Consider the following 17,800-nt stretch of genomic DNA (forward strand, 5'->3'; position numbering starts at 1 on the left):
CATTTAGGGTACATATTTGTTTGGTATATAAAAATATATACTAAATTAAATAGGTTATGTCTACATAAAGCACACATTATCTCTTCTTCCTTCAATGTCTTTCTTGTCTTTTTCTGACAACACCATAGTCACAAATTCACACCTTATTCTAGGGTTTTGAAAGTGAACTCTCCTCCAGACAAACAAACAAATTATGGATGAATTTGTAATGTGTTTAAGGCCATAAAGAGGCGGCCCCCACACTTTTCAGCCTGTGTAGTGGATGTCATGTATAGTCGTCACTCTGAGGGAGTCTTTATCAGTGGTGGGCTCGTCATCGCGGACCAGCAGCAGTCAGGAGACCATTATCTGTGAGATGACAGCAGCACGACTCTGCCCCATGTCAACAGATAAACAGCAGCAAGAATATAATCACCTTTCACACACAGGTCTTCTCAGAAGTCAGAGCCATATGTCTTCACGGGGAAGACAGAGACCGACCTGTATGTGTGTGCGTGGAGTGAGTTATATCTATAAGAAGTATTGGCTCAACAATGGGGATGAGGTTTTAATTGCAAACTTAAACTGAATCGTTAAATATAAAATATAATATACAATTCTACTGAGATCTATTTGTGGTGCAACATAATATCTATCCAAACATGTTATTATAAACGGTTTAAGACCATATTAACATGAAATGTGCACACACTTCAGTGTACATACACCAAAACAGTCTGCACTCTCTGCCAAAGCATGCTTTATTAGATAGTGGCCAGACATCTGATAGCCAAGTTGTGAATGAAAAATACCATACGAGTGCCCTTCACTACTCTGCACTTTCAAAACTACATTTTGTAGTGGCATTTAGATAATTATTTTGTATATTTATATTTTATTTACATTTACATCTATCTCATATGAATTTTGGGGAAACTGTAACTGCCTGTTATCTGGTCAATGATTGTTTTCCTTATATTGTATTTTATTTATCTAATTTTAGTCTATTTTAAATGTGCTTTAATGCATTTCTGTTCTTTTTTCATTTTTCTCTTTCCTTATTTTAAGCACTTTAAATTGCTTAATTTTTTGTGGCACCTTTTACAAATGTGTAAAAGGTGCCACAAAATTAAACTTGTATGGCACAATTAAAGGTGCCATACAATTAAACCCACATGGGATGATTGTTTTGTGTACATTTCTGGATTACTGTCAAAGTGAGTACATTAAAAATACAGCAATCATTATTTGCAATTTATTTAGAAAAAAACACAATTATTGTTGGAATCCTCATTATTATGTTATTTTCTATTTTGACATTATAGCGATTGGTCTAGATTCAAGAATGATGCATTTCTTAGTGAAATGATGAGCTTGTTACTCATCAGTCTTTTCAGAGTTTACTTTTTAATTTGAATCCCACAGAACAGGAAGACAGTGTGGTGAGATGGTACAGTCAGATTCTTAGGGATTTATATATTAACAACCTTAATGGACTCAAAAAGGCGGGCCAGCAAAGTAACTCATGCTTACGCTCCACCTCCTAACGGTCAAAACCTACATGAAAAAGAGAGATTTGCAGTTAAACTTGCAGCTGACAGAGATAGACAAGAGAGAGGAGAGAGAGATAGCAGGGGAGGAATGGAGAAAAGGGGGAAGCTTTAAGAACCTTTTTCTGCTGCCTTTTAGCACTGAGCGGACTGTAACTGGGATGACTGGCCTGGTGAGCTGGGCTTTGACTTTCTGTTAGCTGAGCTTAAGATTGTCATGTAAATACTAAAAGCAAAAAAAAAGTGAGAAATTACAATTTATTTGCTACCACTGACAATCTGAATCATATCAAAGTGCTTGATGGCTATTACACAGGCTGTGCTCCCCTCCTTCAGCTCCTTCTCCAACATCGCTCAATCCAGTGACAATATGAAAGTAAGTAATGGGTTAACGCCAGTTGTTTGATTCCTACACATTGACAGGAAAAAGTCTAGTGCTTCCTTTTGTATGGTCTATATCCTTGTGCGGATAATTTGTACATTCCACAGATAGATTATCAATTATTTCACTTTATATTTACTTGACAAATGCTGAGCTTGTGGTGTCTCCCATATAACTGGAGACAAAAAGGTGGTTGACTGCAATTATTGTAAGTCGGTTTAGATCAAAAACATCTGCTAATGTAATTAAAATAAAATGCAGTGTCGTGAATAATCAGAAGAACGTCAGCAGGGAGTGAAATGATTGTTAGATGTAATGATTCAATTAATGTCTTTAACGATAGGTTAACATTTTTTCAAGTATATCTGACATGCCAAATGTACAGTTAGAGTTATTGGTGACTGTGCTGTCCACTCTGGCCGCAAAGGTTTTCCCCCTTAGAAAAATCAAGTTGGTATTTTCTTAAATTAGTCATATTAGTACAAAATTCCCACTCTGTGTTTCTACTAACAGTGTTCCCTTGCTGGGCCACAGTGGAGGGATTATAACGCAAAGTGGTAATTCTGTACTAAAAACTAAATTTGGAAGATAAACACTTGAGGATTGACAGATTAAGACAGACTGCTCAAGTCTCATATTAGCTTCTGCTTATCTCTTAACAGCCAGTATGGTCAGAAAGAGCAACTACAGCAACCAGTAACACTTTCAATGGAATTATAACAACATACTTATTTGTTACATTTTGTCTTATAATGTCAATCCTGATGTTGTCTACACACAAAAAAAGTATTCCTGTCACCTCAACACAGTGAGGCATACAGCTGGAATTGGTATGTGACAGAAATAAGCAGATCAGTGCATCCCTACTTTAATTTCAAAAACAATGTGGAGGAATCTCCTTTTCACAAAATATTTTGCTTGCTGATCATCACTTCTCAACGCTCTCCAACACCATCTAGGTGTGGAAGTCTGAGGCTGACTCTCTCCTTCCGGACTTTCTCGGCAACAAACTGTCACCAAGCAGCTCTGAGCAGCTGCAGGTCTCTCAACAGATGACGGAGGAGCTCCTAGATGATGACAGCCGAGCATCCTGGGACATTGAGTTCCTGCTGAATGATTGGAGCAGTCCATCGTCCGACCTCAACGCATCTCTGTACAACAACGATCAACGGCTTCCACAGTTGGAACCAAACACAGGGTACCAAGAGGCGGACATGTTTAAGGACCAGCCTGGACAGGAGAATATGCAGATGAACACTGGCTGCCTCATGGCGGAGCTCCTGTCCCCAGCTGAAACCACAACGCCAGTCCAGCCAGAGCTGTACCACCATGGTTATAAAGACGACCAAACAGGTCGGACTTCATTTCCCAGTCTACCTAATGTAGATCAGTTTGTCTTCCCTCAAGCAGGCAGTGAGGAGAGGCACAGCAGAGGAAACCTCACCAAAGTCTCATCGTGGGACTTTAACCCTTACTATCCCCAGCAACACCCTTCCATGGTGACCTTCACCAACAGCAGGTTCATACCGCCTCAACCTGTGACCCCTGACCCTCGACACTACAGCTACATGCCACACTTTAACCACAACGCCAACCTTTTCTGTGAATACCCCCACAGCCAGACCACTAGTCATCTGCCTCTTCACCAGCAGTCCAGGCTGGTTGTTCCACAGCTGCCCCCTGGTGGGATGGAGGGAAAGCGTGGTCGAAGGGCGACAGGGAAAAAGAGGCCCGCAATCCACAGCTGTGAATACCCCGGCTGCAGTAAGACCTACACCAAGAGCTCACACCTCAAGGCTCACCTCCGAACCCACACAGGTACACCACACTGACTCTGCCACAGAAACTCAAACGTCTGTCAGAATAAGTAATAATATAATATTTATTTGTATGTTAAGAATCGTCTATTTTATGGTTTACTCTTCAGGGGAAAAGCCTTACCAGTGTTCGTGGGAGGGCTGCAGCTGGAAATTTGCCCGCTCAGATGAGCTGACCCGTCACTATCGCAAGCACACGGGCCAAAAACCCTACGAGTGTGTGCTGTGTCAGAGGGCCTTCTCCCGCTCCGACCACCTGGCCCTGCACATGAAGAGACACACCTGATGCACGCACACACACACACACACACACACACACACACACACACACACACACACACACACACACACACACACACACACACACACACAAACCACTGCCTTTTAAACAGAGAAAGGTAGAAGACTTATGATGATTTGGATATTCTGAATTTAAGACTCACATCAGTACACCAAACAGTTGAATTTGAGATTAAGTGACCTCAACACAATAACTGATCATGTTCCCAGTATTATATATATAGTATTAGCTTGAAATCCACAGTTGGTGCTGGTTAAGAGTAGAGGCCCACATAGAACTGACAGGTTCTCTGACAGGCGCCATGAGAACTGACAGGTTCTCATGAGGTAGGACGGCATTACAAATCACTGTGTACATGCAGCCTGAGGGGAGTTGTCTGATTTGGTTGACCGTTTGTCAATTACTTGAGACAACAAAGTAGACAGATTTTTCTTCACGAGTTTGTAAACTAATGTTTGATATATGTTTGCGATTTTAAAACGCGGCTCGCATTTACATCAGTTAATCAAGACCTTTCTCCATTTTTTTAAACTTTGCTCACCGTGAAAGCATGCAAGAAAAATGAAGTTTTCTTCAGCAGTTAAAGGTAACACTTCGTGAGTATCTGATATACTAATGGTAATTTTGTGGGTGAAGTATTTCTTTAAACAATTACTTTTTAAAAGAGTTCTCTGCGAATAGGGATGCACTCCTATAACATTTTGGAACTTTAAAAAAAACTCTCAAAATCGATGTAGCAGAACTAAGAGATTTATTGACCTACATTAGGACAACATTCTTCTGGTGTGTAATGCTAGTAGCGGCTCGTACCGACTAGTTTAGCCTCAAGTCGGTAACCTCAAGCAGAGGCCACACCCCCAGATTATTTTCAGTTTCAAACTCACAATCTTCAGATCAGATAGACACTGACTCAAGTGACCATGTGATCATTTAAGGCAATTTATCAGACTTCACACAGCTCCCTCTGGTGACACAAAAGGCTTTATGCTTGCAGTTTTACTCTCCAATTAGGGCCACTTAGACAAACACTGTACACACTGTGGGCATGTAGACATCAAACCTTAACACTAACAAAAGACCTTCCAAAATTGTGTGTAATACAAGTTATAATACAATACACAGTAGTATTTCTTGTAGGATCTAATGGTACGTTGAACAGAGACTGCTTAATAACAATGCTTAGCCGTATTAATGCTGAAATGATCCGATATTTGTCTGATTTCTCTAAGAAATGTTGTTGATTGTAATATTAATTGTAATACAAACAAATAAACCATAAAGTATACGTTAAACCATGTTATTATACAGTGAATCTGACATTATGCATTTTTTTCACCTAACTTTATGTTTGTCTATTTTGGGTTTTTAATTTAAGAAAAAACATATATTCTTTTGTGTCGCACATCTGGCAACATTTTTAACTGTAAATAATCAGCATCTTTCTCAGTTGTTTATATCATCTAAACATGCAAACAGAATATTTATTAAATAAATATTTTATATCAACAGAAGATAGGCTACTATATTATTGTACAGTGATTTTTTTTAATCAAAGGAGTGCTTTAATGTCTTTTAATTATTATTTTTGTTTTCATTATTCTAATAAAGACCTCTAATGCTGTGAAACTTTCCTAGAGTGTTTCTTGATTTATTCAGGCATCTGATCTTAATAATTATATGACCATTATTTCCTTTACTTCAAGTTTTAAGGGCTTTACTAAAAGATGTATCTGTCCTGTATAAAGCAGAATAAAATATGTATAAACAGAATACATCTGGAACATGATTAGACCTTTTCATCCAAGTTATTCTCAAAAGTAATACCAGCCTGTGGCCTTTAGGTGGCAGTCCTCTGTTATCGTATCAGCCTTAAGGCCTGCAGGCTGGCATCAGCAGGATGTTGGTTTGTCTGCAGCGTCTAATCTCAGTCAGGTCAGGATGAGAATTTGCTTATGTAACTCAGCACTCACTGATTCATCCTGATTATGTCAGATGAGGGAGGTCATCACCACATTATGGAGCTCCCTCTCTCTCTTGCATACACTTGCACAGACATGTATACCCTCAGGAAAGCAAACACAATTACACACTCATTTACCGACATTTGTAACCCTAACATGAGTTTGCTTCTGCCTGTAAACATAGTTAGAATAACCAGAGGTAACTCTCTTTGAGTTTTGTTTACATCAAGCGTGATCCAAGGGGTATGTCCCCATCAAAAAACATTCAAATGTGCCAATCACAGTATATAGAACCTACAAAAGGAAAACTGCTTATGGAGGTCAGAGTTACCTTTTGTGTAAAATATATACTTTGGAGAGCACAGACTCATTTTAATCCCAAAGATGTTGTATTTATCTTGTTAGTGTTTTATTGATTTAATTGCCATTACTGCCATGTAAACATAGTTGGTCGTATATCGACTTTAAAGGGGCACTCCACTGATTCCACACATTAAATTCAGTTTACTCATCATAACGAGAACTGCTCAGCCTGTAAAATAACTTCTATACGATACCTTCTCTGACTCTGGAGGAAGCTTTCCAAAGTTCGTTGCCTTTTGTTTGTTGTAAAGGTCTTACACGTCCCCCAGCTTTCTGGCCACGCAACACTCAATTGCTGGAGTGGCCCTTTAAGAATCAGGTTTTACAGCAATAGATTTTAAATGGGTGTAGCAGGTTAGGTGGTTTAATAGGATTTATTTATTCCTACTTGGTCCAAACAAAGACAAGGAAAAACACAGTGGTTTGGAGGTGAAGCGTTTAATCTTTTCCTCTTTGGTGCACTATAAAGGCTATGATTGGCTTCTTAAACCTGCTCATCCAAGATGGCCTGATAGCAGCAAGCGGGGAAGTGATCCCGCACCGCGCATGCACATCACCAACACATCAGTGCCAAATATACACACATGAAGTAATCCTGATAGTTATAGTGCTGCAGATATACTCATTGGCCATTAATAACCTGTTCTCCTCTGGGACTGTGCTCACATAGCAAGATATCACACATCAGTAGATAAATCCACAGCACTTCACTGATAGAGACAGTTATGAGGCTCCATCTGCAGTGTGAGTTCATTTTAGTGCAGCGTTCAATAGTAAGTGATTTGGGATTTAGAGTTGACACGAGGACAGAGGTAGAGTTCTGAACTGCAGTACCCCGAAAAGAACAAACAAACTCTTTCTACTTCCACTTTCTAGTTCCTCCTTCCCTGTTTACATCATGTTATACTTCTAGAGAGGGTATTATGCAGGAATTACGCATTCATGGCAATACTCAGGCGTTAACAGTTTGCAAAACAAGCACTGAAGCATGAACAAGTCATGAATTATTAAGCTCTGTCATGTTTTTTATTTTTTTATCTTGGTCTGAGCAGCTAAACAGATCAAAGGTGGAACATGTCATTATTATAATCTTTGTGACCAGGCCAAGGCTTAAAATCTGAATAACATGTACTGTTAACAATTCTAACATTGTGATGTGTTTTCATGCACTGGATTTCTTTCAGCACGTCACAACTGTATTTTGTAAGAATTGTTTGAAAGGAAAAAGCTCATGAAAACCACTTAATTTGATTGTTTTATGTAATAGAAAGCATCATATTCAGTGAGGAGAAACATGTTTCATCAACATGGAAAAACTGAATTAGTGAAGCAGCCTAAGGAAGGTTTACTGGGGACAGATGTGTAATTAAATTCCCTCTGTCTTTCTTGTTTTTCTCTGTCGAGAAATGCAGAAGAATGGCTCTTTATGTATGGAGAGGATCTGTGCACACTGCAGAAACAATACATTAAAACATGTTTACAGGTAATATTGCATATATGACACCAATCCTTAAAATTTAAACAGTAATTAAAGCTATCATAGATTTTTAAGACAAAAAACACTTTTTATCAATTATATAAAAACATTGACATTCAATTTCTTTCAAACATTGTACTGTTTCCTCTAACTGCAGGCACAGAAACAATGTAACATCCAGTGTTTGGTAACACTGTGAAGTCAGCAGAACAACAGTGTTACTGAGAAAAAGCTGGTACATCTTTGACGCAGCAGAGCAACTTCAGTTGAGCAAACAAACTTCTGCACACAGAGAAACCCTAACTTAGACACCATTCACTGTATGGTAGACATACTATTTCAGGAGCTCTGCCTCTCCAGTGAGCATCTGTAAATGGACTTTCTCTGCATTATTAAACCTTGCTAACTCAGGACAGCACTGATACCAGCCTTCAAACTGAGATATATATCCACAGCATGTATCCATCTACATTTGTATTTTACAGAGGTTACACATTCATGAACAGAGCCAAAAAGAGCTTAATGAGGTAATGATTTCTAAATGCAGATAAACGTGTCCAGCAGAGAAAGCGTCTGTTCTCACTCCTAAAAAGGTCATCACTAAGCTAATGCAATGTGCAGTAACATGGTATTGTTGTATGTAATTATTGAACGTACTGTTTGTTTGCGATTACATAACCTCACGAAATGGGAGTCTTGGTCTGATGGCCAAAAAGCAGAATGAGGATTAGTGGCAGAGAAAGCAGTGCTGAGACTGTTTAGAGGGACTGTTTAGAGGGTCCAAGTGGATCGAGGGATGTAAAAAGGCGGGGGAAAGAGAGGGAAGAGGGGGTGAGCTGATTCCCCTGATTTGAACTTGAGCGTACACACACAGAGTCAAACAAGGCCAGTGTCCGCTCTGTGCTCAGGCACTCAATTACTTTCGTAATTCGTTTTATAATGAAGCTTCCCAAACACATGAAGGTACATGCATAACGATTTATACCTCTGTACTTATGAGGACCCTTGATGATGTAATACGTCCACTAGCCCCTAAACTGAACCTTAAAGGGAGCTGCAGCATTTTACCATTACACCCTGGGGGACCAACAAGAGACTGTTTAAAATAAGAATGCTCATAATCAAAGCTGACTAGAGACACGGGATCAAACCAGCTGCCTCGCAAATCAGACCTGGTGTGTTAAGTTGGGGGCCAGTCTGCTTCTGTGGTATTTCCTACTACAGTATTTACCACACTACCACATTTTGCCATGATGACACAAACACACTGACACACGGTCAAAAGGTGAAAACAATACACGCCACACGCTGTCACAGCTGGTAAAGAGGCTTCGATATCCTTACTTGTGTTGTTGAGCAAAAACACCAAAACTGCATTTTGATAGTGTCTTCCCTGATTTGTAAAACTTGTTGTGCCCAGTATTTAAGACAGACTGTCAAAACTGTCTGTTAAAAATGTAAAGTCTCATATTCAATTTGAAAATGTTAGTCACTTGAGTAATTTTATAGACTTGACAAAGCTACTCCAGAGTTACAAAAGACACAATACAGCTGTTTTCACAGAGTGAAGTGTAGTAAACTGACTTTGACATGTATATTTGACACGTAACAATACTCACCCTTACCTCAAACCTAACTCTATTCTAATCAAATCTTCTTCAAACTGCCCTTTGAAGAAATGAGAACAGAGCAAACCTGAATTTGTTCTGCAAAGTTAGAAGTGCATGAACACACACACATTGTTCTGTACTGATCATATGCAACCCTTTGGTGTAGTCCTTTTAGGTTTATACAAGTACAAAGTATCATATAATATTAAAATATAAGAAGTAAAGAATGCACTTTCGTTTATCTTTCTGTGACACTATCTACTATGAAATGGCTCACTTTTGAACAAAATAATTGTCCTTAGAGGACATTATAAGAAGGATAATGTGCATTAACATTCTCCTTTGCATTCAGTGTTTCTCACTGTAAACAATTTTGTGTATTCTTGAAGTGGTAACAAACATGTTTAAAGTATTTCCTCCTCATATCTTGAAACCAGCTTTAGATTTTTTACATTATTCTTTACTAGCTTGCAGTCTATTTCCCTGCCTTTGTTGGCACATTTCTGAATTTCTTTGCACATTACCACCACGCTGATTAGTCCAAAATGAGCAGTATGGTCCTTGAAAGGGAAAATTTGCATCAGGACACTTGACAAATTTCCCTTTAATACCCATGACTGTCTCATTAAAATACGGCTGTTCCTGCTTACACTCTATAATGTCAAACCTATGTATGTTGTTGAAGAGGCAGTCTGTGCAAGCTGTAACTACATTATGATTTGTAACTCAATGACTGTAGAGAGATGCATCTTACAGTAATAATCAACTATTTACTTGCAATTCAAAAGAGGTGAGCCTGCCCCTCCATATCTTAAAAAACAATGGAAGTTACTCTCTGCCCAAGTTTACAAGATTCAAATGAAAGCTCTCTCTCTCTCTCTCTCACACACACACACACACACACACACACACACACACACACACACTTTGGGGATCCCCTGACTTTTTATCTAGCGGTCAACATTTTATTTAGTCCAATACTTTGGTGTAATACCAAAAACCTGCAAAAAATAATGGCATCCCCATCAGCCTCAGCTCCACTTTGAGTTTCATGCTAATATGACGATGTTAGCATTTTGACACGTTAAATAGGGATGGTAAACATGGTAAACATTCCACCAGCTCATTATGAGCCTATTGAAATGCTAATGTTAGCATTTAGCACAAAGCACCACGATTCCAAAGTGGCTGCAGACTCTTATGCCTTGTTCACACTACAAGCAACTCAGCAACAAAATTCAATTAATTTTCAATGAAAGCCAGTGAAATGAAGCTAGAAACTGACCCCCAACACTTGTTGCTGGTGACATGTTACAAATCAAAGTTGAGCTGGCCTCACTTTTTTTCAGCACAACCAACCATATGTTTTTGATTCACCTTTTCTGGTAACCTTCTTTCCTCGCACTATTCCTCTTTCGTTCTGTCTAAGTAATATCAGATCATTTATCAAGAAGAGTTGAAAGTTGAAGTTGATTAAAGTTGGAAACAGATGAAATAAGTAAAAAATGACTTTTAAAGATTTATTTATTCATTTATTTGCAGTTAAACCCCATGGTCCAGGCTGCTGCTAGCATTTCTGGGAATATACTTTCCAAAAAAAAGGTGAACTTGAAAACAGGAGGCAGGCGCTAAAATGAAAATGTTTAATTTAATCTAATTTGTTGGCAGGTCATTCAGCTGAACCTCAGGACAGCAGTACAGTTTTCTTTTCACAGAATTTCACCCCTACCTCTTCTCTGAGTCTGTGCAAACTACTACATGTCAGAGCCAAGCAGCAACATGTTGAAACTGATCTGCCGAGACCAAAGAAACAGGTCAATAGTGACGTTGAGACATTTGCTACTTTTGCAGATCCAGAGAGAGGATCTGCATAAATTAAAGAGTGAGAAGTTGACTTTTGCCTTGTGTTGGAGGAATTGGTAAGATCGACACAGCGGACAGAGAGTCCTATGTGAAGCATTTCAATGTGCAGGGAGGAAGTATCGCTGTCCAGCAGATCGCTCATGGAACAATGTTCCTTTTTTCTGAGCAACCTCACCCCAACTGAACTTCCAGCAACGCACAGTCCTCAAATGCTCTCGCTCTCCCTGAGTATTGCATAACTGCTCTCTTTTCCATTCACACTATCTACTGGTATTCAATGACTCACACTCTCTGTGTGGTTCTTAAGGTTCTTCTTCTACGACACATGGTTATAAAAAGTATAGATTAACTCACAGGTGCAGTTAAACTGATTAGATTAATTTGTTCTTACAGAGTGAGGCCATCAATCTCTGAAAAAAGGAGAAAACACACTGAGTGAGTGACATTAAACATCCTCACTTTTTTTCTTTTAAGTGGCAATTGATGTGTCTGATAATCTAATGTCCTGGTGGAAATACAATTATAATTGTGTTCTATAAGTGTTTGTAGATAAACAAACAGTACATTTTTCTGTGTAGCTGAGTTACCTTGAACTCCTCCTTATGGGTCACCTGCAAAGAGCAAATGAGGACAACTCAAGCCACCATGACTCTCTGTCCAGGATTTTTAAACTGGATGATCTAATTTAACACAGTAAAATAAAAATAAATAAAAAATAACGAGGCCCGTTAGTAAATTAAGTGTTGAATGGATAAGAAATTATCTTTACAGTATTAAATCTAAAGAAATACGAGTTTTTATGCGTTTTAAGAGTAAAAAACTGACTCTACAAACCAAAATATTAATTACAAACAAACTCCCACACCCAGTGGATGGTAAAAAACCCGCCTGGTTCTTTATTCGTGAATAAGCTTGTCTGATAATTCAGTACACTATCAAAAATTGTTAAAGTAAGCCAATCATGTTACAGACATTAGTATGAACACTATCACTTTTTCACTAGCGATAACAATCATCTCTTTATCAGTCGTTTTACAATGAAATATGTTGTAGCCCATCTGGCAAAAACCCAACTATGGGTTGACCAGTTGAAACTCCAGAGCAGGGGCCACTTAGGGTCGATTTTCTGATTATCTGACACATCACGTGTTAAATTGCTGGCAGATTAAGAGTCTTTTAATGTAACTTACATTTTTTGCTTGTGTCATATTTTGAGTATCCTAATAGTAATAATAATGTATTTAATCTCCTCACAGTTTGGCTTACTGTTCATTTTCGTTTCGACATCCTTCAACTGACAACTGACTGTTTGTATTAAAGATATAATATACTTTTCAAACAACCTGTCAGGATTTGTTGTTGTTTATTCTGCTGCATGTCACCACTGGAGGAGGAGGAGGAGGAGGAGGAGGAGGAGGAGGAGGAGGAGCTGGGTCATCCGGGGTGATGATCAGACCCATCCGACCCCAGCTGAACCGATGAGCAGAGACATCCAGGCGGCCTGTGGAGCTCCACATGTCTCCTCCTCTCTGAATGACGAGGTCTTCATCACAGGTTTCAGCAGCTCTTTCATTTGTAAGTGAGATCTACTTTACGTTTTGTTTTTATTATGCGAGGTGATGTAGTTAAATAGACTTTAAGAAAGTTTCTGAATTATTTGTTTACTACTTGTTATAGACTTTTAATGAGATGAAGATCATTTTTCTCATCGGTCATCTATGCAGGATTTAGGGTTTAATGAAAACATTATGGTAATAACGCGTTATGGTTCTCGGTTGCATATCATTTAGAATAATAACTAATAATACTCATAATACAACTACAATATATTTTTTTACGAATTTAACGATTTAAACAAACATTTAGGATCTTTCAAATTTGTTCTCTTCTTCTCTCTTCAAGATGGCCATTTGATCGCTAAAATATTAGAATAAAATTACCAAAATTAATGAGTTTTTGTATCAAATAAGACTATTATAATTAATCTATATTAATGCACTTGTATTTTACTGTAATGTCTGTAAGTATGTACTCTATATGAGAGTATTTTATTCATTACATTTTTTTATTCTTATAAAGTATTTTCCTGATGTTAAAAACATTACATCTTTCAACCAGCGCCAGTATAATATTGATTTACTGTTTACCTTGTAAACAAATGGACACTTCATCACCTTTGCATTTTTCACCACTAGGTTGTGCCATTACAGCACTATTCACCTTGAACCACCAACACTCAGTAAGTTCCTCACACACTCACAGCTCCCCAAAGTATCAAATCAGTGTTTGAACATGACGGGTCAGACTGTGGGAGGCATCACCCAGGACCTGTCAGTGCCCTCGCTGCTGGCTGGAGAGGGACCGGAGTCCAGGCCTCCGGGAAGGGCTGTGTCCTTCACTGATAAGGCTATCTCTATCCTGACTTCCACGAGCCAGCTGGCCCAAACCCTCCTGAGTCACACCTTCGCCCTCAAACACAAAGAGAGCCTCGCCAACGCTGAAGCGAAGGCCGGTAGCAGCTGCGACGAAGACGACGGCAACAATGCACGCCGCAAACGAGAGTTCATCCCTGTAGAGAAGAAAGATGATGGCTACTGGGACAAGAGGAAAAAAAACAACGAGGCAGCCAAGCGGTCCAGGGAGAAGCGGCGAACCAACGACATGGTGCTGGAGAGGCGAGTCATGGGCCTGCTGGAGGAGAACGCCCGCCTGAGAGCCGAGCTGTTGGCGTTGAAGTTTCGCTTCGGCCTGGTCAAAGACTCATCTGATGTTTCCATCCTGCCACTGTCTGCCCCCTTGTGTGCTCACCCAACACCAAGACCAACACATTTCTACCAACCGCACACTCATGGAACCCCATACCAGGACACACCTCCTATCACCCACCACGTCCACCCACACCCTCCACAGCAGGGTGCCATCTATGGCCCGAGGGGAGCCGGGCCTCTTTCAGGTCATAGTGTATCCGAGGAGTCCAGTATGTCCACCTCATGTGGCTCAAATGTGGGCAGCCCTGTGTTTTTTGATGACACGCTAAGTGAGCGTAGTGGACCTTCTCCCAGGGAGCCGATGGAGGAGCAGCAGGGCTACGACTCCCACATCTGTCCCATGGAGGCCCACGGGAGTCGGTATGTAAGCAGACAAGACTCACCCGAGGGTTTGAGGAGCCTCCCGCACAAGCTCCGCTTCAAAGGGCCTGCTGGTTGCAGCGATGGAGGGGAGATGTCTCCACCCTCTGACACCAGACACAGTGGACCACCTGTAGCCACAGTGTGGCCAAACATCCAGGTGAGGAACCACCAGCATCAGGCGGGATGGGACAATCGGACAGAGAGTCAGGCTCCTTGGTCCAGGGAGGAGGCCTGTGGTGGGCATGGGCAGCAGTATCATGGTCCGTCATCTGGACATTATAACTCATCCTCTCTGCAGAACTCCAGAGACACAAAGTATTCAACAGAGGACATCAGTCTCAGGTCTCAGATCAGCTGTTTGTCTCAGGAAGTGGCCCAGCTCAAGAAGCTCTTCTCTCAGCAGATGCTCTCAAAATCGCTTAAAGCCTGAGCACAAGGACGGGTTAATGGACAGATTTCTCACTATATTTTTACAAAATGTACTGACTTGCACAGGACAGCGTGGCCTCTGTGTTAACAGCTACCTCTGAAGTGACAAACATGGTTTACTACACCTGTTTCACTGGGAAAGCCTGGTTTGGGAGCCTGTTTGTTCTGTGCTGGTCAGGACACCGCTACCAGAAAACCCCAACATATTTAAGTTTTGAAATAATACTTAATTAATGAACTCAAACGTAAAATAGATTTTTGTGTGGGTAATCACATTATCATGTTGATTTCCTGTGATTTGAAGGACGCTGTACATTTCTGAATACTTGACTGGATACTCACACAAACACTGGACATGTTAGATAAAACACAAAGCACACGGTTACAATTTATTCACACGCCATGCTCACCATGTTCACCTGTCTCTGATGTGGAAACGTAATTTCGAAATTCTTTTGTATTATGTATTAATACAAAGTTTTTTTTGTGTAATTGTTTTTGTGGTCTTTAAATTGTTATCTGTATGTGTATCTGACTTATTTTATGACAGTAAGGTGTCATCTCTGTGTATTTCATTGTTGTTCGGAATTATAATACAAATAATATATAATAAGTTAACTGTACATGGAAATAAAATAATATTCTCTTATGACAGATTTTTTTGAGTATATTTTACATGACAAACCATCTGCATTTAGTTTCGCTGTAAAGGCAAAGCATAAAGTATACCTTGTTCATAACTTAGATACATCAATGTTTTGTTTTTATTCTAAAGGCCACACATATTTTTACAGACAGAGCCATAATCATACATTATGCAAGAGAGTTTAAAGCTTATTTAAAAAAAGAAAAACAGGAACTGCATTGTGCATTACATCACAGGCCAGGAGAGGCCGGGGGGAAAAAGTGATCCAGCTGGAGCAGAGAGAGCTATTGTAGGTGTGGTACTGGAGTGGATAGATGCACTGCGCAAGAGTGTGAATATGTCACAAATGTATTTATTTTTTCCATTCCTTTTTATTTGAATTTCATGTATGGCCTTAACCTCCTTTCATGAATGCTTTAAAACTGAAAAAACAACAACCTGGCGTCACTCCACCCTCACTGGACTAAGGTTGCTGAAATAGGGGGGACAGTGCCAGGATGTGGGGTTTGGATGCAGGGAGAGGAGTGAGACTCTGCATGAGTCATCTATCACGTCAGCAGTATGAGAGCTATTTATAGCAATGAAGCAGATGCGGTGGAGACTGATTGACCCATATGGAAGTGAAGGGTACAGGTTTAGAATACATTAAAACCTGGAAAGAGTTCAAATCTGCATTAAGACATCAGAGGGGTTGCTTTGAAATGCATTCTGATAGTATCTGGAGGCAGAAAGCAGCAATACAAACCCTGAATTATTAATTCATGGTCCAAAAATATGATTAACTTGACTGGATGCCATTATTCTTTATTAAAGTGACACATTCTTAAATATTTCCATTTTTAGTATCATTCATTTTTTATCAACACCAGGTGGCGCCAAGTGTCTTCATCAGCATGGTTCACTGACTCATTCATTCATTCACAGCAGTGTTACTAGAGGTCGTAGCCACCATTATGCTTGCTGTAGTAGCACATTCTGCACAACAAGCAAGGGTGTCATTTTGTGTTGAGAGGAGAGCACGCTCTCCTTCAAATGACCCATCTTCACTTTAAATGCACAATGAAAGAATGAGGCTGGAGCTTGAAAATAACATTAACATGACCTACACAGATTAAATGTAATGCTGACATGTGAAGTTAAACAGGTAACACAGGTGCAGAGACCCCCTCCTTTAAAGGCTTTAGCCTGGATGAAAACAACACATGACACACATGAGCTCTTTTGTCTGCAATCAATCTTCATCCAGCCCAGGCTGCAAACCCCCATGCCACGAGCCATATAGGAAGGAGTGAGAGCCTTCTGGTTGCTAGGCAGGCACCACCACACCACAGTTGCCAAGGGAATGCCTGCATGCAGAGGCAGCTAAAGAGATGGAGGAATATGTTGGGGGTTGGTAGTTTAAACAGAGGACTGGTGGGGGAGGAGCTAGACAAGTTCAAGGCCACCGTTTCCCCAACATGGTCTAATGGTGGTGGTGGTGGTGGTGGTGTGTGTGTGTGTGTGTGTGTGTGTGTGACTGCGGTGAATGGGTTCATGTGTGAGGTTTCAGACAAAGCAGGGGGAAGGGATGTGAATGAAAAAGTGGGTTGGAAGTGAATGCATGTCTGACTCCAAACAGGGCTGACGTAACTGCTCATGAAATATAGTGGAGATGAGGACAACAGGCTTCATGGGATAATAGAAAAGCTCATAAGCAGATAATACACCGCCCATTCTCAGTCAAGATAAACAAAATGCCTAAAAAATGGAAGGGTGATAGCTGTAATAAATAATGATAAAAGATATTCACATATTATTATAGTAGAGAGGGAATGTTTTTGTTCCTGTCATACTCAATTATATCAGTTATGGAAAGGGATTTCAGAGTCAAATTTTCATTTAATCTGTCTTTTTATAAATAAAAAAAAATGAGAAAAAAGGAAGAATCGAAACAATTTGGTTCAACCAGCAAGATGAGAGATAAAATCCAGCATGTATTTTTTTTTTTTCTATTAATCATACTAAAATCATATTACAGCGCATGGCGAAATGAAAAACTTGATGAATGTGGCATTTTTGTTACTCATATCAAGAAGCAGGACATCATTGCCAAAGGTTTTGGAACAATAACCTCTAAAGACCTCAATGCATGAACAAAGAGTTTGACTCTGTAGTCTGCCACTGACAACACAACTGGGTTAACACGTTGTGATCCAAACAGAAGCTCTCACATTGCATTTCTCACCTTTATGCATGTGAAAGACTTCAAATAGAATAAACTAAATAGGAAAAGTAGAGCGACAACAACATAT

The 17,800-nt window shown here is 39.8% G+C and overlaps 2 protein-coding genes across 4 annotated transcripts; both read left to right on the top strand.

The window, feature by feature from the left end:
- The first annotated feature begins 1,581 nt into the window (after positions 1 to 1,581).
- Positions 1,582 to 5,584, top strand: klf1 (Kruppel-like factor 1 (erythroid)). Of its 3 annotated transcripts, none has more exons than XR_008531410.1 (4): positions 1,582 to 1,905; positions 2,871 to 3,729; positions 3,839 to 4,313; positions 4,345 to 5,584. XR_008531410.1 is itself a non-coding variant. In XM_054604603.1 (4 exons), exons 1-4 carry the CDS (start codon positions 1,831 to 1,833, stop codon positions 4,012 to 4,014), a joined length of 1,011 nt encoding a protein of 336 aa, XP_054460578.1. In that variant the 5' UTR covers positions 1,582 to 1,830; the 3' UTR covers positions 4,015 to 5,584. The 3 variants fall into 3 exon arrangements, 2 of the variants coding, with proteins under 2 accessions (XP_054460578.1, XP_054460577.1); XM_054604603.1 differs by having other exon boundaries at positions 2,871 to 3,430; positions 3,530 to 3,729; positions 3,839 to 5,584; XM_054604602.1 differs by having other exon boundaries at positions 3,839 to 5,584.
- Positions 5,585 to 13,595: 8,011 nt separating this feature from the next.
- Positions 13,596 to 14,910, top strand: nfil3-3 (nuclear factor, interleukin 3 regulated, member 3). The gene has a single exon (XM_054605132.1). It carries the CDS (start codon positions 13,596 to 13,598, stop codon positions 14,862 to 14,864), a length of 1,269 nt encoding a protein of 422 aa, XP_054461107.1. The 3' UTR covers positions 14,865 to 14,910.
- Positions 14,911 to 17,800: the final 2,890 nt, after the last annotated feature.

Source organism: Anoplopoma fimbria, chromosome 9, assembly GCF_027596085.1.
Source record: "Anoplopoma fimbria isolate UVic2021 breed Golden Eagle Sablefish chromosome 9, Afim_UVic_2022, whole genome shotgun sequence".
NCBI classification, from domain to species: Eukaryota; Metazoa; Chordata; class Actinopteri; order Perciformes; family Anoplopomatidae; genus Anoplopoma; species Anoplopoma fimbria.

What these genes read in the sequence shown, in the direction of transcription:
- klf1 (XM_054604602.1), top strand. Translation starts at nt 1,831, where the DNA reads ATGGCTATTACACAGGCTGTGCTCCCCTCCTTCAGCTCCTTCTCCAAC. An exon ending in AATCCAGTGACAATATGAAA is followed by an intron (nt 1,906 to 2,870) that starts GTAAGTAATGGG and finishes AACACCATCTAG; the next exon opens with GTGTGGAAGTCTGAGGCTGA. An exon ending in TCACCTCCGAACCCACACAG is followed by an intron (nt 3,730 to 3,838) that starts GTACACCACACT and finishes TTTACTCTTCAG; the next exon opens with GGGAAAAGCCTTACCAGTGT.
- nfil3-3 (XM_054605132.1), top strand. Translation starts at nt 13,596, where the DNA reads ATGACGGGTCAGACTGTGGGAGGCATCACCCAGGACCTGTCAGTGCCC.